Source organism: Leopardus geoffroyi, chromosome E1 (assembly GCF_018350155.1).
Source record: "Leopardus geoffroyi isolate Oge1 chromosome E1, O.geoffroyi_Oge1_pat1.0, whole genome shotgun sequence".
NCBI classification, from domain to species: domain Eukaryota; kingdom Metazoa; phylum Chordata; class Mammalia; order Carnivora; family Felidae; genus Leopardus; species Leopardus geoffroyi.
In genome coordinates, this window is record NC_059330.1 from 43,549,534 (window position 1) to 43,572,605 (window position 23,072).

The 23,072-nt window shown below is 44.5% G+C and overlaps 2 protein-coding genes across 2 annotated transcripts in view; both read right to left on the reverse strand.

Moving 5' to 3' along the window:
- LOC123602927 (leucine-rich repeat-containing protein 37A2-like) overlaps positions 1–10,977 on the reverse strand; it is a 50,120-nt gene extending 39,143 nt beyond the window's left edge. Inside the window, 4 exon segments of the mRNA XM_045487244.1 lie at positions 1,420–1,491; positions 3,763–4,036; positions 4,039–9,894; positions 10,380–10,977. Coding sequence (XP_045343200.1) covers positions 1,420–1,491; positions 3,763–4,036; positions 4,039–9,894; positions 10,380–10,806 — 6,629 coding nt within the window. The 5' untranslated portion in view covers positions 10,807–10,977.
- A 102-nt stretch (positions 10,978–11,079) lies between these two features.
- LOC123602928 overlaps positions 11,080–23,072 on the reverse strand; it is a 111,420-nt gene continuing 99,427 nt past the window's right edge. Inside the window, exons 26-29 of the mRNA XM_045487245.1 lie at positions 22,204–22,308; positions 21,125–21,178; positions 19,699–19,803; positions 11,080–11,174 (exon numbers count right to left, since the gene is read on the reverse strand). Coding sequence (XP_045343201.1) covers positions 11,080–11,174; positions 19,699–19,803; positions 21,125–21,178; positions 22,204–22,308 — 359 coding nt within the window. The remainder of the gene's footprint in view (positions 11,175–19,698; positions 19,804–21,124; positions 21,179–22,203; positions 22,309–23,072) is intronic.

The window sequence follows — 23,072 nt, forward strand, 5'->3', positions numbered from 1 at the left end:
AGAAAATTCAGACAAGAAACACAAATGCCCAGGAAACATACAGAGATATTTAAATGTATAAGTAATCAGAAAAATTCAAATTCAGAAGGGACCCATTTTATTCACCCACCAGATCAGCCAAGAAATGGAGAATATCCAAGAGTGGGAGGGTAGGAGGAAATGAATGGTGTCATGGTGTATGGATTGGTGTGTAAATTGGTACAACTTTTTTGAGGGCAATTAAAATTGTATATATCGACATCGTCTTCATCCCAACAATTCCATTTCCAGGGATCTATTCTACAGAAATACCCACCCACGTCCACAAAGATGCATGTGTGAGGTGGTCCATGCAGCAATGCATGTCATAAGAAAACTGGACACAGCCTAAACATCCATCAAGAGGGGAATTATGAAATCGTAATACACTCATACTATGGAATATTATGCAGCAGCTTGCATGGATGGGGTAACCCTCTATGTACTGGAAGAAAAAAGGTCTAAGACATACCACGAAGCAAAAGAATCGAGTTGTAGGATGTTACAATTTATGTAAGAAAATCACACAACAAACCTATTTTGCTGTAAATATGTATGTAGGCAAATGCATGGAAAAAGGTCTGGAAGGATATATACTAAATCCAGAGTAGTGGCTATCCCAGCAGTGGGGGGATTAGAACATGAGGCAGGTGTTCACTATATCTGTTATTTCATCAAAAAAAAATTTTTTTTTAATGTTTATTTATTTTTGAGACAGAGAGAGAGAGAGGGAATGAATGAGCAGTAGAGGGGCAGAGAGAGAGGGAGACAGAATCCGAAGCAGGCTCCAGGCTCTGAGCTGTCAACACAGAGCCCAACGTGGGGCTTGAACCCACGAACCGTTGAGATTATGACCTGAGCCGAAGTTGGACACTTAACCGAATAAGCCCCCCAGGCCCCGCTGTTATTTCATTTTTATATATTGAGACTATAATCATATATTCCTTGTATAATGGAAAATAAGTTGAAATTGATTCTAATCTTAAAGGGAACCTGCCAAATTTAATTTTTAAAATAAACACAGATGGGGCGCCTGGGTGGCTCAGTCGGTTAAGCGGCCGACTTCAGCTCAGGTCATGATCTCACGGTCCGTGAGTTCGAGCCCTGCGTCGGGCTCTGTGCTGACAGCTCAGAGCCTGAAGCCTGTTTCAGATTCTGTGTCTCCCTCTCTCTGACCCTCCCCCGTTCATGCTCTGTCTCTCTCTGTTTCAAAAATAAATAAACGTTAAAAAAAAAATTAACACAGAATTGCAATCGGTAGAGGTTGAGTTGGGATATGGAAGGGGAAACACCTTTCCTCAGAGCTACTGACTTCAAAGTTCTGGACCAAGAAGGACCTTAGAATGCAGTTAGTTGTTTTGTTTTGTTTTTTGTATTCGTATTTGGAGAGAATATACTCACAGTTTCTCAGCCCAATGGTATCCCTTCCATACATTTTCATCAATGTAAGAAATAGAGTTTCCTTGGAAATTTCTGTGAAGAAACACAGTTCAGATCCTTGAATAGGTAGGAAAGGAATGAACGGAATAAATAAAAGAATCACTGGCAACCTTGTGGGGAATATTCCAATGCAGTAAATGCCAACTTTCTAATTTCCGCAGCTATCAGCATCCCAGGTGGTGCAATTAATAAAGAGCTAGCGTGGGGCCAATGGCACAAACAAGGCAGCTCCTAAGAACATGAACTTCCTATTTGTTCCATTCCTTGGGTAGATAACGCCTGTTAATTACTCTGGAGGTAAGTATTTTTTTCCCCAAATCACTTATGTGTCTAAAATGGTTCCTTCCACAAATCAATGAGAAAATAATAATTCAATGAAAAAAATGGTAAAAAATTTACCATTATCAGCAAACAAATGTAAAGAAGCCCTCTACTGAAACCTCTCTAGGTGTTAGAAGGATAAGGGAAGTTAGAAATTAGAATAACTAACATGGAAAGATTTCTTAGACATATTGCATAGGGAAAAGCAACAAATCACTGGGCAAGGAATTAAAAAGTATCCCCTCATTAGGAAATTAGGAAAAAATGCAAAGGAAAGAGATGGGAAGGAAGGACACACACCAAAAAGGTGACAGGAGTTATCTTATGAGTGGTAGGGAGGGTGGGGTGGGATTTTCACGTTTTATCCTCTATACCTGTGACGTTAAAAACAAAAAAAAGTATCGATGATAATTCATGTATCCATGAATTACACATGTTTAAAAGAAGCTATTAAATGCCTGAGGTTCAGTTTCAACCGCTAACTCTGCATATGACTTTGAATCTTTACCTTTAGTTTTGTCCTCTTCCCTCAGCAACAGCTTACCTGGTCAGTTTATATACACATTTTTTTCAGGGGAGTCAGGAATAAATTCAAAACAGATACCCATCTGCCCATGTGCCTGGTGGACATTTCCAGTCAACCTGAAGCCTTCTGGTTGCTCTATGTTCCCTGGTAAAAGATGCCTCAACTTCCATCATTCTCCTTATCCGGGACAGAAGTTTCAGAGTAATATCTGAGTTTTCTCTTTCCCGTGCACACCCCACCCGTGACTGTCATCAGTTAGTCTATCTTGTCACTTCCTCCTTTGCAGTGCTCTCAAGGCTTGTCTTTCTACTCTTTTCAGCCACTCTGATTCGGCCCCTTGTTACTTGACTCCCAGGTTTTGTTAGAACATTCTATCTGGTCTCGCTGGATCAAGCTCTCCTCTCCAGATCACCCTACATGGGGAACTGAAAATAATCCTCTTGTTTCAATGGTCTGTATCTCATGCTTGAAAACTTTCAGTGGCTCTCTATAACTCAGAATGTAATGTTCAAACCTCTCTAGCTGATAGTCAAGGTTTCTCGTAATTGGATCTTTAACTGCTAAACCTAATTCTTAATTCCTGATCATTCCTGCAGCCGTGCCTTTGCCTAGACTTATACCCATTTTTTCTCTATTTAACACATCAGAGCCACTCTTTAAGTCTCAGCTAAAGTGTTAGCTTATCCATGCAGCTCTCCCTGACCTCCATACTCCACTGATTACAGAGTCTGCTGAATTCCAATACCCATGGTACCTCTTTTAGTACTTAATTACATGCCACCTCCCTTTTTATGACCATTTATTTCCTTTCTTCCCACCTGTCATTTCATGTTCTGAAGACGATTTCATCCTAGTGTGGCGCCCATAGTACTTACTCTTGGGTTGGGCCCAAACTGAGTACTGTATGTGGAAGGCCGGGGGTCAAAGATGAGGTCTGGGGAATCAAAATAATAACAGCTAACACTCATATTTTGCCAGGCACTGATCCAAGTGCTTCATATGTATTACCTCATCTAGATCTCACAATAATCCCATGAGATGGCAACTATCATAATTTCCATTTCACAGAAAAGGAAACTGAGTCACAAAGCTAATAGAGGACAGACCTCGGCCCAAACGCAGGCAATCTAGTTCCAGAATCTCTACTCTTCACTACTCTGTTGTATCCTATTATAGAGGATGGAGCAAAAATGGGAGAGTAGAGGTTAAGGAATGAAACAATGGGGCTAAAAATTGGATAAGGAAAAAGAATAAGGACAATTACAAGTAAAAGATTGGAGAAGGGCGAACAGTACTAAAAAGGAAAATGAAGATAAGGGATAGTTGACAAAGAAAAGGTAAAAACAGAAAGTCAGTCAACGTGGTTAGGGAGATGAGGAAGGCCCAGGACGACATTGAGGAAGAGACTGCCATGTCAAGCAGGAGGCAGAGAACAAACAAGTAAAGGCGATTCTTACAAGATGGTGAAGGTGCCGTTGTAGGTGTCGGGCTCCGGCACGGGCACTCTGCGGAGCCTCTGCTGTAGGCTGAGACCAACACATGACAGTGTCTCATCTCTGCAGGTACAGCGCTCACATATTTTGAGGTTTGTGGTGGCATTCTGTTCTGGTTGCCAAGTTAAAGTTGTGTATGCCTTTTCTGAGGTAGAGTTTACAAAATGCACCACAGAATGTTGAGTTGTTGGAGGAAAACCTGTCTCAAATGACTCTGGTTGCTGACTTACAGGAATTTCTAGGTCCATAGGTGGAACGTGACTTCAGTCAGGTTTCGATGTTGACTCTGAACCTGTTCTGGATGTGCAAGTGTCACCTCAAGGTCCTTTGGGGGAGGAGTTGTAGTCTTCTTCAGGGTTGTCGAATGTTCAGCCTCTGTAATAGGTTCTGGAGTTATAGTAAGCTCCACATGACGAAATGGGATGATGGGTGATGCTGAATGCTGACCTTGATCCTTACTTGGAGTTGGAACTGTCACTTCCTGCTGGAATGGATATTGAACTACAACCTCCTTAGGTGGCTCTGGAGGCTGAGTTGGGGTGTCTCTCATGGTTGGAGAAGGTTCAGTCTCCACACTGGATCCTGCAGTTACAGTAAGTTCCAGGTCCATAGGTGGAACTGTGACTTCAGTCAGGTTTGGATGCTGACACTGAACCTGCTCTGGATGTGCAAGTGTCACCTCAAGGTCCTTTGGGGGAGGAGCTGTAGTCTCCTTCATGGGTGTAGAATGTTCAGCCTCTGTAGTAGGTTCTGGAGTTATGGTAAGCCCCAAGTCCACATGATGAGCTGTGACACTGGGCAATGTTGGTTGCTGACCTTGATCCTTACTTGGAGTAGGAACTGTCACTTCCTGTTGGGATGGATACTGAACAACCTCCTTAGGTGGCTCTGGAGGCTGGGTTGGGGTCTCTTGCATGGTTAGAGAAGGTTCAGTCTCTGTAGTGGATTCTGGAGTTATGGTAAGCCCTGGGTCCAAAGGTTTAACTGTGACTTTAGTTAAGATTGGATGCTGAATGTGCTCTGAATGTGGAAATGTCACCTCAAGGTCCTCTGGAGGAGCGGTAGTCTGCTGCAGGGCTGAGGGATGTTTAACATCCGTAGTGGGTTCTGTAGTTACAGTAAGCACCCAGTCGAAAGGCTGAACTGTTATATTCGGCAACCACAGACGCTGAGCTTGATCCTGATCTGGTGTTGGAACTGCTGCCTCTTGATATACTGGAGGTTGAGCTACAAGTTCCTTAGGCGGCTCTGGAGGCTGATCTGGGGTCTCTTGCATGGCTGGAGAAGATTCAACCTCTGTAGTGGATTCTGGAGTTATGGTAAGCTCCAAGTCCAAAGGCTGAACTGTGACCTCAGTCAAGGTTGGATGGTGAGACTCAACCTGCTCTAGATGTGGAAATGTCACCTCAAGGTCCTTCGGAGGAGCTGTAGTTTTCTTCAGGACTGTGGAAGTTTTAACCTCCACAGTGGGCTCTGGAGTTATGGTAAGCTCCAGGTCCAAAGGTCGAACTGTTATATTGGGCAGTGATGAATGCTTAGCTTGATTCTGACCTGGTGTCAGAACAGTCTGCTCCTGATATACTGGAGGTTGAGCTCCAATAACCTCCTCAGGTGGCTTTGGAGGCTGAATTGGAGTCTCCTGCATAGGTAGAGGAAGTTCAACCTCCTTATTGAATTCTGGAGTTATAGTAAGCCGCAGGTCCAAGTGTTGAGTTGTGGCCTTATTCAAGGTTGAATGCTGAACCTGAACCTGCTCTAGATGTGCAAATGTTACCTCAAGGTCCTTTGGAGGAGCTGTAGTTTTCTTCAGGGCTGTAGAAGCTTTAACCTCCATAGTGGGTTCTGGAGTTATGGTAAGCTCTAGGTCCAAAGGCTGAACTGTTACATTAGGTGACAATGGATGACGAGCTTGATCCAGACCTGGAGTTGGAACTGTCACCTCCCGAAACAGTGGAGGCTGAACTACAACCTCCTTAGGTGGCTCTGAAGGGTGACCTGGGATCTCTTGCGTGGTTGAAGTTTCAACCTCTGCAGTGGGTTCTGGAGTTATGGTCAGTTCCAGGTCTAAAGGCTGAACTCTGACTTCAGTCAAATTTGGATGCTGAGCCTGGACCTGCTCTGGATGTGGAGGTGTCACCTCAGTGTCCTCTGGAGGAGCTAGAGTCTGCTGCATGATTGTAGAATGCTCAGCCTCCACAGTAGGTTCTGGAGTTACAGTAAGCTCCAGGTCAGCAGGCTGAACAGTAACATTGGGCAAGTTTGGATGCTGAGCTTGCTCTTGTCCTAGAGGTGGAACTGTCACCTCATTATGGACTGGAGGTTGTGCTACAACCTCCTCAGGTGGCTCTGGAGGCTGAACTGGGGCCTCCTGCTGGGCTGGAGGAGTTTCTGCCTCCTTAGAGGGCTCCGGAGGTTGAGTTGGAGCCTGCTGCAGAATTGGAGATGGTTCTACCTTCTCAGGGGCCTCTGAAGGCTGAGCTTGTACCTCCTGTTGTGTTAGAGAAGGTTCTATCTCCTTAAGTGGCTCGAGAGCTAGAGATAGGGTTTCCTGCTGGACTGGAGATGGTTCCACCTTCTCAGGAGGCTCTGAAGGCTGAGGTGGGGCCTCCTGCTGTGTGGAAGGTTCTACCTCCTTAGGGGGCTCAGGGGATACAACTGGGGCTTCCTGCTGAGTTGGAAAAGATTCTGCCTCATTACCGGGCTCTGAAGGCTGAGCTGGGGCCTCCTGAGGTGTGGGAGAAGGTTCCACCTCCTTAGGGGGCTCAGGGGATATAGCTGGGGACTCCTGGAGGACTGGAAACTGAGCTGGGGCCACCTGCTGGGTTGGAGACTCTGCCTCGTTAGGGGGCTCTGAAGGCTGAGTTGGGGCCTCCTGCAGTGTGGGAGAAGGTTCTACCTCCTTAGGGGGCTCAGGATACACAGCTGGGGCCTGCTGGGGGACAGGAGACTGAACCAGGGCCTCCTGCGGGGTTGGAGAAGATTCTGCCTCATTAGGGGGCTCTGAAGGCTGAGCTGGGACTTCCTGCTGAACTGGAGATGGTTCTACCTTCTCAGGAGGCTCTGAAGGCTGAGCTGGGGCCTCCTGTGGTGTGGGAGAAGGTTCTACCTCCTTAGGGGGCTCAGGAGATACAGCTGGAGCCAGCTGGGGGACTACAGACTGAGCTGGGGCCTCCTGTTGGCCTGAAGCAGGTTCCACAGCCTTAGGGGGGTCTGGAGTCTGAGCTAGGACCTCTTGTTGGCCTGGAGAAGACTCATCTTCAGGGGACTCTGGAGACTGGGAAAGATGCTTGGACTGAGCTGGAGAAAATTCAACTTTCTCAGGGGGAATAGGAGATTGAGCAGGGACATCCTGCTGCACTGGAAGATGTTTAACCTCCTTAGTTGCCTGGGGACTTACGAAAATCCTCAGATCCACAGGTTTAACTGTGATATTAGGCAACACTGGATGCTGAGCTTCACCGGGACCTGGAGGTGAGAATGTCACCTCATGCTGTACTGGAGACTGAGCTACAACATCTGTAGAGGACCCTGGAGGCTGAGCTGGATGCTCATACTGAACTGGAAAAGACTCGACCTCCTCATTGGGCTTTGGTTGCTGAGCTGGGACCTCTTGCTGGATTGGAGAAGGTTCTATACTTGCAACAGGCACTTGAGGCAGAGCTGAGCTCTCCTGCTGGCTTGGAGAAAGTTCAATTTCCTCAGGAAAATCTTCGGGTGGAGTTGAGACTTCATGCTGGACTGGAGAAGATTCAACATTTTCAGGGGGCGCTGGATGCTGATGTGGGACCTCCTGCTGGGTTGGAGAAGGTTCCAACTGCTCAGGGGACACTCCAGACTGAGCTGAGGCCTCTTCTCGGAGTGGAGAAGCTTCAACCTCATTAGTGGATTCTGAGGTCATGATAACTGAGGAATCCACAGGTTTAACAGTGACATTAGGCAACAGCAGGAGCTGAGCTTGATTCTGACCTTGAGGAAAAACTGTTACCACCTGACACCCTGGAGAGTGAGCTGGGGCCTCCTGTTGGGTTGGAGAAGGTTCAACCTCACCAGAAGGCTCCTGTTGAGTGGCAGAAGGGTTAATTTCCTCAGAGGTCTGTGGATGCTGACTTGGGGCCTCCTGATAGGTTGCAGGTTTAACTTCCCCAAGGGGATTTGGATGCTGAGTTGTGGCCTCTGACTGGGCTGGAGAAGGTTCAGTCCCCTCAAGGGGCTCTGGATACTGAGTTGGGGTCTCTGGTTGGGTTGGAAAAGGCTCACCCTCCTCTGATGCCTGAGGATACTGAGCTGGAGCCTCCTGCTGGGTTGAAGAAGGTTCAACCTCCTCAGGGGTCTGTGGACGCTGAGCTGGGGACTCCTCCTGGGTTGTAGGTGGTTCACTCCCCTCAGAGGCCTGTGGGTGCTGACCCTGGCCCTCCTCCTGGAGAGGGGAAGGTTCACCCTCTTCCTGGGCCTGTGGAAGCTGAGTTGGGGCCTCCTCCTGGGTTGAGGATGATTCACCCTCCTCAGGGGCCTGTGATTGCTGAGCTAGGGCCTCCTGCTGGGTTGTAGAAGGTTCAACTTCTCCAGGATATTCTGGATACTGAACTGGGGTCTCCTGCTGTGTTGGAAGTTTCGCCTGTGTGGTAGATTCTGGAGATTGCGTTGGAGTCTCCTGTTGAACTGGCAAAGATTCAACCTCAGGGGACTGTGGAGGCAGAGTTGGGGCTTCACGCTGGGTTTCAAAAGGTTCCACATTAAGAGGCACTGAGGGCTGAGCTATAGTCTCGTGCTGAACTGGAGAAGGTCCCACCTCTGTAGTGGGTTCTGCAGTCATGGTAAGCTGCACATCTGGAGGTTTCAAACTGACGTTGGGCAGGTTTAAATGTTGATCATGGTAGTGACCTGGAGGTGAAACTGTCATCTTATGATGCCATAGAGGTTGAGCTGGGTGCTCCTGCTGGGTTGGAGAAGGTTCCACCTCCCTGGAAGGCAGCTCTGGAGGCTGAGCTGGTTGCTCTTGCAGGGTTGCAGAAGATTCTATCTCCCCTGGAGACTGAGCTGGAGTCTCCTGCTGGGTTGAAGATTCTGCCTCATTAAGGAGCTCTGCAAGCTGAGCTGAGACCTCCTCCTGGGTTGGAGAAAGTTCAGCTTCTCCAAAAGGGTCTGGAAGCTGAGCTGGGGGTTCCTGTTTGCTTAGAGAAGGCTTAGCTTCCTCAGGAGGCACTGAAGGCTGAGCTGGGGTCTCCTGCTGCCTTAGAGAAGGATCAATCACCCCAGGAGGCTCGGAAGGCTGACCTGGGGTCTCCTGCTCACTTGAAGGCTCAACCTCCTCTGGAGGCTTACCCGAGGTCTCTTGCTGGGTTAGAGAAAGTTCTGCTTCCTCAGTATGTTCAAGAGGCTGAGGTGGGGCCTCTTGCTGGGCTATAGAAGATTCAACACCTTTATCAGGCCCTGGAGTTGTGGTAAGTTCCACATCTAAAGACTTACCTGTAACCCTGGGAAACATTAAATAATCTGGATACTGACCTAGAGGTAGAGATGTCACCTCATCACTTATTGCAAGTTGAGTTAAATACTCGATAGGGAACTCTGGAACTAGAGTTGGGGCCTCCTGCTGGACTGGGGTAGGTTCAACCTCCTCGAGGCGCTCTGCAGGCTGAGCAGGGGCCTCCTGCTGGACTGGGGTAGGTCCAGCCTCCTCAGGGTGCTCCGCAGGCTGAGTTAGAGTTATGGTAAGATCCAGAGGTTTAACAGTGACATTGGGGAAGCTTGGCTTCTGAGCTTCACTCTGACTTGGAGATAGCACATTTACTTCATGATGTGCTAACAGTGGAGATATGATGTCCTTAGATGGCTCTGGAGGCTGAGCAGGGGCCTCCTGGGGGGTTGGAGAAGGTTCCACTTCCTCAGGGGCCTCTGTAGGTTGAGCTGAGGCTTCCTGCTGGACTGAAGAAGGTTCGACCTCTTCAGGGGTACTTGAAGGCTCAGCTGGGGCCTCTTGTGGGTTTGCTGAATTTCCATCCTTATGGGACTCTGGACGCTGAGATGGAGCCTCCTGCTCAAGTAGAGATGTTTCGGTCTCTTCAGCGGGCTCTGGATGCTGAGCCTGAGCCTCCCCTTGGGGCAAAAAAGATTCAGCTTCCTCAGGGGACTCTAGATGATTTGGGGTCTTCTGCAAGGGTGGAGGAATTTCAGCCTCCTCAGAGAAGTTTGGAAGTTGATCTGGTCCCCCTGGGAAACCCATAGGTAGGTTCTCCTCAGGATATAGGAGACCCATATTGGAATCTAAATAATCATCCTGCAGCTGTTGTTGTAGGTGCTCTTTATTTGCAGATTGGTTTGGAGTTCCAACAACTTTGGCAAGCCTTCGATGCTGAGCTAGATCTTTCTTCAGGTTTAGGGGTGAAACAATAAACTTTGTTGGCTTTGAACTCTGACTATCCAGAGATGGAACAAGTATTTCAAAGGATTGGTGATCTTCGGCCTGATCTAAACCTACAGTTTTAGTCTTACTTTTGAGTTGAGGAGGCGGAGCTATGGTCTGATTCTGATTCCAACCTGGCATTGGAACCATCTCTGGGAGCCTTTGATGCTGGGTTAGCTGGTCATCAGATCCTCATCTGGCCCTGGGGGTAGTTCTCCAACGGAATCCGTGTCCAGGAATGGAACCAAAGTCTCAGTCAACTCCTTAGGCGGGGCCAACATCTGGGCTGGAGCAGAGGACCCCAGGTAATTAAAGCCCACCCGTTCAGCGGGGGGTGTAAGTACCTGGGGTGATTCGGGTGGGGGATCAGACGAGCGCGAAGACGAGGGCTCAGCCGGCTCCATGGGGTCGGCGGTCAGCTGGGCAGGGTCCAGGGCCCACTCCGGAGGCTGAGCTGCCTGGACCAGCAGCCACAACGGTTGCCACGTAAGGACAAGCAGTGGGGCCAACAGGCGCAGCCGGGACATGACCTGCGGAGGCTCCGGGGCGCAGCGACCCAGGCGAGTGGGGTACTGGCGCTGGGCCCTGAGCGGGAGCCAAACCATTATGGCAGCCCTGTGATGCGCGCGCGCACTGTTAGCAACCGCGCGCCCCTCCCCCGCCTACGCCCCACCCTTTATTTAGGCCACCTTTATTGGCTCACTGGAGATGGGCTCCGCACCACCAGCGCGGGCCCTTTTCCCAGAATCACTTGGGGCCCAGGCCTCCCTCCACCCTGCAAAGGCCACCACTCCCCCCCTCCCCCCGCACTCCCCCTTTCCCCCTTCCCGCCCCCCCCCCCCCCCCGGGGGCTGCTCACAGCAAGGTAGTACCTGCACTCAGATCTGGGTGGCCCCGGACTCCCGCAGCTCTGAGGGGTGGAAGGGTGGGGGAGTGGAGCAGAGCTTCCAAGGAAGCCACAGGACCTGGCATCCTGGGAAGTTAAAAAATGCTAGTCCAGCTCTAGCAATTTGAACTCTTGCTCTTCAAAGCTTACATCCGAGAGACGTTCTTCCTCCCCCTGGCCATACTGCTTCCAAGAAAAGTAGCTGACCTGAAAAATAAGCACCAGTTAGGGCGATGGGGAGGGGAACACACTTCACAGTCAGATATTCTAAAATGCTGCCATTTCCTCTAAATTCTCAATACCCATGGCTGATTATTAATTCACCACTCTGTTAGATGGGGGCCTACCACTGAATCTGCGATGGCCCCAAAATGTCTGTAGGAGGAGTTTTGGGGGAGTGCTGAGCAATTCATTCTGGGAAAGAGGGCCGGAAACCAATTCTAGCCCTTTATTTACACTGGGTGGGAAAACTTCCCCCATCTCATCTTGACTGGACATAGCCATTGATCTAGAAAAAGTAACAAGGCCACTTTTCAGAGGTCCACTCTGTGTGCCCACATGGAGAAGGCACTTAGGATGTTAAAGTCAGCGTGTTAAACAATTTTCTTGAAATACTGTAACTAGCACTCAGTTTACTTCCTTCACAGCCCCTTTTATAATGTATTTTTAGTCCTTGCTTATGGTCTGGCACAACCTCTAGCATGTAAAATGCAAGAGAGAGGGGGTTTTTATCTTAATCCCAATGTCTACCACACAGGAATAGTTTTTATATGGAACTGATTCCAAGACTGGCCTCATGTAGGAATGGATCTGTTGTTATAATCAGGTTTCTGAAATCTTTAGCATCAGTGCTGAATCTTTTTCTCATCTTTTCACCTTTTTCAGGAAGGTTTTTTTTTAATTTTTTTTTTTTCCTGAGAGAGAGAAAGCGTGAGCAGAGGAGAGGGACAGAGGGAGAGACAGAGAGAATCCCAAGTAGGCTCCACGCTCAGCACAGAGCCCGACGTGGGGCTGACCCCACAAACTCTGGGATCGTGACCTGACCCAAAATCAAGAGTCAGATGCTCAACCTATGGAGCCACCCAGGCACCCCAGGAAGCTAGACTTCTTAAAGCCTAAACTTGGAAACGTCTGAAGTTTCCTCGACTGGTTTGATTTAGATTCAATTAACATTATTATTTTGCACGAAAAATCTTCCAGTGCTTTTTCAGAAAGTAACCATCTTCTCTTTCTCCACTCTCTTCCCTTCAAAACATCTTTGCAACGGTGGGGTGAGTTAAATATTCAGAAATCTAGGGGCGGCTGGGTGGCTCAGCTGGCTGAGTGCCTGATTTCGGCTCAGGTCATGATCTCGCGGTCCGTGAGTTCGGAGCCCTGCGTCGGGCTCTGTGCTGACAGCTCCGAGCCTGGAGCCTGCTTCAGATTCTGCGTCTCCCTCTCTCTCTGCCCCTCCCCAGCTCATGCTCTTTCTCACTCTCAAAAATAAATAAACATTAAAAAAAAACCAAAAAAAAAAATTCACAAATCTAGCCCCAAATTAAGCTCTCAATGACATGAAACACATTTTTGCTCCTTTTTTTTTTTTTTTTAACATTCTGTATGTGGCACATTAGTATCTTCTTTTAGAAATTATTTTGGTGAGGAGAGAGGGAAGATGGCGGCGTAGGAGGATGCTGGGCTCACCGCGCGTCCTGCTGATTACTTAGATTCCACCTACACCTGCCTAAATAACTCAGAAAACCACCAGAGGATTAGCAGAACAGAGTCTCCGGAGCCAAGCGTAGACGAGAGGCCCACGGAAGAGGGTAGGAAGGACGGCGAGGCGGTGCGTGCTCCACGGACTGGCGGGAGGGAGCCAGGGCGGGGGGGCGGCTCGTGGGCCAAGCAGAGCCCCCGAGTCTGGCTGGCAAAAGCGGAGGGGCCTGATGGACTGTGTTCTGACAGCAAGCGCGACTTAGCGTCTGGGAGGTCAGAAGTTAACAGCTCTGCTCGGAAAGCGGGAAGGCTGGAGGACAAAGGGAGGGAGAGCTGCTGAGCCTTCAGACGACAGAGCTCAGTTTGGTGGGGAACAAAGGCGCTCACCAGCGCCATCTCCCCCGCCCATCCCCCAGCCAAAATCCCAAAGGGAACCAGTTCCTGCCAGGGAACTTCCTCGCTCCGCGCAAACACCCAACTCTGTGCTTCTGTGGAGCCAAACCTCTGGCAGTGGATCTGACTCCCTCCCGCTGTCACAGGGCCCCTCCTGAAGTGGATCACCTAAGGAGAAGCGAGCTAAGCCTGCCCCTCCTGCCCCCGTGCACCTTGCCTACCCACCCCAGCTAATACGCCAGATCCCCAGCATCACAAGCCTGGCAGTGTGCAAGTAGCCCAGACGGGCCACGCCACCCCACAGTGAATCCCACCCCTAGGAGAGGGGAAGAGAAGGCACACACCAGTCTGACTGTGGCCCCAGAGGTGGCCTGGTGGCAGACATCAGGTTGGACTGCGGCCCCGCCCACCAACTCCAGTTATACACCACAGCACAGGGGAAGTGCCCTGCAGGTCCTCACCACTCCAGGGACTATCCAAAATGACCAAGCGGAAGAATTCCCCTCAGAAGAATCTCCAGGAAATAACAACAGCTAATGAACTGATCAAAAAGGATTTAAATAATATAACAGAAAGTGAATTTAGAATAATCATCATAAAATTAATCGCTGGGCTTGAAAACAGTATAGAGGACAGCAGAGAATCTCTTGCTACAGAGATCAAGGGACTAAGGAACAGTCACGAGGAGCTGAAAAGCGCTTTAAACGAAATGCAAAACAAAATGGAAACGACGACAGCTCGGGTTGAAGAGGCAGAGGAGAGAATAGGTGAACTAGAAGATAAAGTTATGGAAGAAGAGGAAGCTGAGAGAAAGAGAGAGAAAAAAATCCAGGAGTATGAGGGGAAAATTAGAGAACTAAGTGATAGACTAAAAAGAAATAATATACGCATAATTGGTATCCCAGAGGAGGAAGAGAGAGGGAAAGGTGCTGAAGGGGTACTTGAAGAAATTATAGCTGAGAACTTCCCTGAACTGGGGAAGGAAAAAGGCATTGAAATCCAAGAGGCACAGAGAACTCCCTTCAGACGTAACTTGAATCGATCTTCTGCACGACATATCATAGTGAAACTGGCAAAATACAAGGATAAAGAGAAAATTCTGAAAGCAGCAAGGGATAAACGTGCCCTCACATATAAAGGGAGACCTATAAGACTCGTGACTGATCTCTCTTTTGAAACTTGGCAGGCCAGAAAGAATTGGCACGAGATTTTCAGTGTGCTAAACAGAAAAAATATGCAGCCGAGAATCCTTTATCCAGCAAGTCTGTCATTTAGAATAGAAGGAGAGATAAAGGTCTTCCCAAACAAACAAAAACTGAAGGGATTTGTCACCACTAAACCAGCCCTACAAGAGATCCTAAGGGGGACCCTGTGAGACAAAGTGCCAGAGACATCACTACAAGCATAAAACACACAGACATCACAATGACTCTAAACCCGTATCTTTCTATAATAACACTGAATGTAAATGGATTAAATGCGCCAACCAAAAGACATAGGGTATCAGAATGGATAAAAAAACAAGACCCATCTATTTGCTGTCTACAAGAGACTCATTTTAGACCTGAGGACACCTTTAGATTAAGAGTGAGGGGATGGAGAACTATTTATCATGCTACTCGAAGGCAAAAGAAAGCTGGAGTAGCCATACTTATATCAGACAAACTAGACTTTAAATTAAAGCCTGTAACAAGAGATGAAGAAGGGCATTGTATAATAATTACAGGGTCTATCCATCAGGAAGAGCTAACAATTATAAATGTCTATGCACCGAATACCGGAGCCCCCAAATATATAAAAACTCATAACTCATAACATAAACATAAGCAACCTTATTGATAAGAGTGTGGTAATTGCAGGGGACTTTAACACCCCACTTACAGAAATGGATAGATCATCTAGACACACGGTCAATAAAGAAACAAGGGCCCTGAATGATACATTGGATCAGATGGACTTGTCAGATATATTTAGAACTCTGCATCCCAAAGCAACAGAATATACTTTCTTCTCGAGTGCACATGGAACATTCTCCAAGATAGATCATATACTGGGTCACAAAACAGCCCTTCATACGTTTACAAGAATTGAAATGATACCATACATACTTTCAGACCACAATGCTATGAAGCTTGAAATCAACCACAGGAAAAAGTCTGGAAAACCTCCAAAAGCATGGAGGTTAAAGAACACCCTACTAACGAATGAGTGGGTCAACCAGGCAATTAGAGAAGAAATTTAAAAATATATGGAAACAAACGAAAATGAAAATACAACAATCCAAACGCTTTGGGATGCAGCGAAGGCAGTCCTGAGAGGAAAATACATTGCAATCCAGGCCTATCTCAAGAAACAAGAAAAATCCCAAATACAAAATCTAACAGCACACCTAAAGGAAATAGAAGCAGAACAGCAAAGGCAGCCTAAACCCAGCAGAAGAAGAGAAATAATAAAGATCAGAGCAGAAATAAACAATATAGAATCTAAAAAAACTGTAGAGCAGATCAACGAAACCAAGAGTTGGTTTTTTGAAAAAATAAACAAAATTGACAAACCTCTAGCCAGGCTTCTCAAAAAGAAAAGGGAGATGACCCAAATAGATAAAATCATGAATGAAAATGGAATTATTACAACCAATCCCTCAGAGATACAAACAATTATCAGGGAATACTATGAAAAATTATATGCCAACAAATTGGACAACCTGGAAGAAATGGACAAATTCCTGAACACCCACACTCTTCCAAAACTCAATCAGGAGGAAATAGAAAGCTTGAACAGACCCATAACCAGCGAAGAAATTGAATCGGTTATCAAAAATATCCCAACAAATAAGAGTCCAGGACCAGATGGCTTCCCAGGGGAGTTCTACCAGACGTTTAAAGCAGAGATAATACCTATCCTTCTCAAGCTATTCCAAGAAATAGAAGGGGAAGGAAAACTTCCAGACTCATTCTATGAAGCCAGTATTACTTTGATTCCTAAACCAGACAGAGACCCAGTAAAAAAAGAGAACTACAGGCCAATATCCCTGATGAATATGGATGCAAAAATTCTCAATAAGATACTAGCAAATCGAATTCAACGGCATATAAAAAGAATTATTCACCATGACCAAGTGGGATTCATTCCTGGGATGCAGGGCTGGTTCAACATTCGCAAATCAATCAACGTGATACATCACATTAACAAAAAAAAAAAAAAAAAAGAGAAGAACCATATGATCCTGTCAACCGATGCAGAAAAGGCCTTTGACAAAATCCAGCACCGTTTCTTAATAAAAACCCTTGAAAAAGTCGGGATAGAAGGAACATACTTAAAGATCATAAAAGCCATTTATGAAAAACCCACAGCTAACATCATCCTCAACGGGGAAAAACTGAGAGCTTTTTCCCTGAGATCAGGAACACGACAGGGATGCCCACTCTCACCGCTGTTGTTTAACATAGTGCTGGAAGTTCTAGCATCAGCAATCAGACAACAAAAGGAAATCAAAGGCATCAAAATTGGCAAAGATGAAGTCAAGCTTTCGCTTTTTGCAGATGACATGATATTATACATGGAAAATCCGATAGACTCCACCAAAAGTCTGCTAGAACTGATACATGAATTCAGCAAAGTTGCAGGATACAAAATCAATGTACAGAAATCAGTTGCATTCTTATACACTAACAATGAAGCAACAGAAAGACAAAGAAAGAAACTGATCCCATTCAAATTGCACCAAGAAGCATAAAATACCTAGGAATAAATCTAACCAAAGATGTAAAAGATCTGTATGCTGAAAACTATAGAAAGCTTATGAAGGTAATTGAAGAAGATTTAAAGAAATGGAAAGACATTCCCTGCTCATGGATTGGAAGAATAAATATTGTCAAAATGTCAATACTACCCAAAGCTATCTACACATTCAATGCAATCCCAATCAAAATTGCACCAGCATTCTTCTTGAAACTAGAACAAGCAATCCTAAAATTCATATGGAAGCACAAAAGGCCCCGAATAGCCAAAGTAATTTTGAAGAAGAAGACCAAAGCAGGAGGCATCACAATCCCAGACTTTAGCCTCTACTAGAAAGCTGTCATCATCAAGACAGCATGGTATTGGCACAAAAACAGACACATAGACCAATGGAATAGAATAGAAACCCCAGAACTAGACCCACAAACGTATGGCCAACTCATCTTCGACAAAGCAGGAAAGAACATCCAATGGAAAAAAGACAGCCTCTTTAACAAATGGTGCTGGGAGAACTGGACAGCAACATGCAGAAGGTTGAAACTAGACCACTTTCTCACACCATTCACAAAAATAAACTCAAAATGGATAAAGGACCTGAATGTGAGACAGGAAACCATCAAAACCTTAGAGGAGAAAGCAGGAAAAGACCTCTCTGACCTCAGCCGCAGCAATCTTTTACTCGACACATCACCAAAGGCAAGGGAATTAAAAGCAAAAGTGAATTACTGGGACCTTATGAAGATAAAAAGCTGTGCAGACACAGCAAAGGAAACAACCAACAAAACTAAAAGGCAACCAACGGAATGGGAAAAGATATTTGCAAATGACATATTGGACAAAGGGCTAGTATCCAAAATCTATAAAGAGCTCACCAAACTCCACACACGAAAAACAAATAACCCAGTGAAGAAATGGGCAGAAAACATGAATAGACACTTCTCTAAAGAAGACATCCGGATGGCCAACAGGCACATGAAAAGATGTTCAACGTCGCTCCTTATCAGGGAAATACAAATCAAAACCACACTCAGATATCACCTCACGCCAGTCAGAGTGGCCAAAATGAACAAATCAGGAGACCACAGATGCTGGAGAGGATGTGGAGAAACGGGAACCCTCATGCCCTGTTGGTGGGAATGCAAATTGGTGCAGCCTCTCTGGAAAGCAGTATGGAGGTTCCTCAGAAAATTAAAAATAGACCTACCCTATGACCCAGCAATAGCACTGCTAGGAATTTATCCAAGGGATACAGGAGTACTGATGCATAGGGGCACTTGTACCCCAATGTTCATAGCAGCACTCTCAACAATAGCCAAATAATGGAAAGAGCCTAAATGTCTATCAACTGATGAATGGATAAAGAAATTGTGGTTTATATACACAATGGAATACTACGTGTCAATGAGAAAAAATGAAATATGGCCTTTTGTAGCAATGTGGATGGAACTGGAGAGTGTGATGCTAAGTGAAATAAGCCATACAGAGAAAGAGAGATACCATATGGTTTCACTCTTATGTGCATCCTGAGAAACTTAACAGAAACCCATGGGGGAGGGGAAGGAAAGAAAAAAAAAAGAGGTTAGAGTGGGAGAGAGCCAAAGCATAAGAGACGGTTAAAAACTGAGAACAAACTGAGGGTTGATGGGGGGTGGGAGGGAGGGGAGGGTGGGTGATGGGTATTGAGGAGGGCACCTTTTGGGATGAGCACTGGGTGTTGTATGGAAACCAATTTGACAATAAATTTCATATATTAAAAAAAATAAAATAAAATAAAATTTGTTAGACCTTTTTGTTGTTGTTTTAAAATTAGGAATATGTAATAAGTATAGTTTTTAAAAATCTATTTAAATTCAAGCAGTTCACAAATAATGTAGTATTGGTTTCAGGAGTAGAATTTAGTGATTCATAACTTATATATAACACCAGTGCTCATCCCAACAAGTGCCCTCCTTAATGTCCATCACCCATTTAGTCCATCTCCCCACACACCTCTTCTCCTGCAACCCTCAGTTTGTTCTCTGTATTTAAGTCTCTTATGGTTTGGGCAGAAGACTTGAATAGACACTTTTCCAGAGAAGACATCCAGATGTCTAACAGACACATGAAAAGATGCTCAACATCACTCATCATCAGGGAAATACAAATCAAAACCACAACGAGATACCTCCTCACACCTGTCAGAATGGCTAACATTAACAACTCAGGCAACAACAGATGTTGGTGAGGATGCGGAGAAAGGGGAACACTTTTGCACTGTTGGTGGAGATGTAAACTGGTGTAGCCACTCTGGAAAACAGTATGGGGGTTCCTCCAAAAATTAGAAATAGAATTACCCTATGACCCAGCAATTGCACTTCTAGGTATTTATCCAAAGGATACAAAAATGCTGAATCTAAGGGGTACATACACCCCAATGTTTACAGCAGGGCTATCAACAATAGCTAAATTATGGAAAGAGCCCAAACAAATATCCATCGACTGATGAATGGATAAAGATGTGCTGTATATACATGCAATAGAATATTACTCAGTGATCAGAAAGAATGAAATCTCGCCATTTACAACAATGTGGATGGAACTAGCATGTATTATGCTAAGTGAAACAAGTCAGTCAGAGAAAGACAAGTGTCATATGATTTCAGTCATATGAGGAATTTAAGAAACCAAACAGATGAACATAGGGGAAGGGAAGGAAAAATAAGTATAGTGCTTTTTAAAAAGGTTGTTTTAAACACATAGGACCACCTCCCTTGAAGGCTCTAATAGTATTTGAAATGCTTACCGTCAACTTGAAGATTTTTCACCAGTTCCAGGTATTCTTTAGGTGTGAATTCTATCCCAATGTCTTCCAGAATATTTTTCAGATCTTTGACATTAACTTTTTCTCCTTCAAAAAACAGAAATGGCAAGTATAGTTGACAATATTAAGAATTACCTAAGTATTCAAAAAGATGAAACAAAACTGCCCCTGTTTAAACATCACCCTCCCCAACTGCTAGGTAAAAAACAAAAACACAAGACCTGCTTGGTGGAGTAAAGGGCAGTCAGAGAATTAGAATGTATTCCCTTGTCCCTAGGGAAAGGTGCACTTTCTTAACACTGGGGATAAGAAAGCATAATTCTCAGTAAACTGGGCTTTTTAGGTAATGTCTTGCTAATTAGAATATAAAGGTTAACTTAATATTGCTCTCGGTCCCCCCGCCCCAAATTATTATATTCTTTGAACAATATACCCTAGTTTTTACTTCAACTATTGTTGTGGTGATCTAGATCAAGGATTGGCGAACTTTGTAAAGGGCGAGATTGTAAATATTTTAAGCTCTGCAGGGTATACAGCCTCTGTTACAGCTACTCAACTCTGCTGTTGTAGCACAAAACCGGCCATTAATAATACATAAATGAGGAATATAAGTGTGTTCTAATACAATTTTATTTATAAAAAGAGGCAGAGGACTAGATTTGGTCCATGGGCTGTAGTTTGTTTATCCTTGATACAGATTTTCAGGTTTTTTTCCAGTGGTGAGGATCAGAAGCATTATTATAGGCAAGTATTTTAGAGGATATAGGACTTGCTACTGAGAAATGAGCAAAAAATTTTAATCCAGACAACCCAAAGATTGACTTTGGGCAATTAGACATAAGCACTTGGAACAACATCTTTGTAACCACCATGCAGGTGAGAAATAGAACATGACAACACTCTGGGGGTCTGTCATACTCTTTCCCAATCCCTATCCACAGTCTTTCTCTAGAGGTAATCACTATGCTGACTTTTTTGGACAATGATTTCTTGCTTTTCTTTATACATTTCTCACAATGATCTTAAAAAACAAGTTATAGAACCTGCAAATTATTAGGGTTAGGGAACACTGCACACTATTTGTGATAGCATTTTTATAGAGGCAGATGAAGCAAAATGAAATACTATGCTATTATTATATAGGTAATACAACTATTATTTTTAAAAAGAATAATGAACAACATAAAATTCAGAATAGTGCTATCTTAACAAGCAAGGAGGCACGGTAAAGGAATAAGGAAACAACCATGTGTTGATGCAATGGTATTAGAAATATTCTAGCTACTTCATTGAGGTGGAGTGGAGTCATGGAAATGAGTACTATACTTATGGATTATGTGTTCACTGAAAACAGGAAAATGTCATTAAAGAATTAGAATTTTAATCTTTATGATAACTTGTAACTTGCCTGTAACTGCTTTCACATCACTCATCACTTTTTTCAGAGAAACATTTCCATCAGCTGTAATACAACACATAAAAAATTCAGACCATGACATAAGTCTTAGGAAAACTGGGACTTAGGGCCCAGTGAAAGTCCATATATTCTACTAAATAATTTGCGTTCACCTTAAATTTATATTTTCTGCTTTTTGTGCTTGATTCCTTATTAGTAAGAAGGACAATGGCATTTGGGTCATGTTCCTTGAACACAGGGTCTGAATGTGACAAACGTACTATCTCCAGATACTTTCTTATAAGCATGGCAAAATATATCATTTATAGAGGCCAGCTGGTTTTGTTTTTGGTGAACTTTGCATCTAGCACAGATACTGAGCAAGGGACTTTGCATCTTCCCTCTATTTGCCAGTAACACTTCTTGAATGTTTTCAACTCCTGTATCTATCTCAAAATGTTGGTGACACGTGGTTATTGGATATAATATTAGTGGTGGAAATATTAATGATGTTCTACTACTTCCAAGATGTATATTTTTCTCCCAATTATTTCAGGCTCCCTTGGTTAGTCATTCATTCATTTCCCCCACTGTTCCCATGTTTGTCTCTCTCTACCATTCTCTGGCATGACAACGGCTATGAATAACCTTTCTGCACTAATCACTGTTGAGTGGGATGATAATTTCAGATGAATAGAAATGAAAAAAGACAGGATTTCTTCTTAGTTTAAGACCAAGTTCTTTGGACGCCTGGATGGCTCAGTTGGTTAAGTGTCTGACTCTTGATTTTTTGCTGAGATTATGATCTCATGGTTCATGGATTGAGCCCTGCATCAGTCTCTGCACTAACAGCATGGAGCCTGCTTGGGATTCTCTTTCTGCCTCTATCTCTGCCCCTCACCCACTTGCAGGCACATGTTTTCTGTTTCTCAAAATAAATAAATAAATTTTAAAAAAGACCAAGTTCTTCTCCATGATTCTTAAAAATATCTTAAACTCCTCAAATCAATCTAGTTTTAGAAATTCTTATACATGATCCCAAGATTCTAAGTTTTCCCCTAAAAGGTGATGTAATTATTGACAATGCTCACCGTCAACAGGTTGATTTTGTATCACATTTTTAAATTCCTTATCTTTGAGCTTGATCCCCATGTTCCTCAGAACTGTGTTCAGGTTATTAGTATCAATCTTTCCTCCTTAGAAAGGGATGGAGATGTAAAAAAAAAACAAAAAAAAAAACAATAAAGACACAATATGAAAAATACTTCTTGTGCTGATGAATTAAATCAACTCTGAATAGGTCTGGATGCTAGTCAGAAGGTTAACTGGAATTACCTTACTGAAAAATGGTTTGGCAGTAACTATCGTGATTCTTCCAAATTTTTGTAATAGCCCACTAATGCCACCTTTGGGAATGCCGGAAAATCTTATGCCACAGGGGAGAGAGAAATGTTTATTACAGTCTTACTTAAAATAAAAAGGAAGGAAGGAAGGAAGGAAGGAAGGAAGGAAGGAAGGAAGGAAGGAAGGAAAACAAAGAAGGAAGGAAGGAAGGAAGGAAGGAAGGAAGGAAGGAAGGAAAGAAAGAAAGAAAGAAAGAAAAGGAGAAAGAAAGAAAGAAATACCCAGAATTTCAATATCTAATGACAGGGTATTGGTAAGCAAACCATTATATCTTCATTCCACGGAAAAGTACATAGCCATAGCCGTTACAAAGGTGATTGCCACAGGAAAATAGTGTCATTTTATAGGGTGTTTTTATTAAAAAATTACATCATTTTATAGGGTGAAGTTATATCAATCATTTAACATATATGAATTAAAATCATATGCCCAGTAAAAATATACATAAAATGAACAATGTAAATAATGCATGGGATTCTGACATTCCGCAGTCAGCAAGTACATAAATAGAGTCAACCCAGATGGACATCAACTTGTTATTCCAGGAGATGGATTC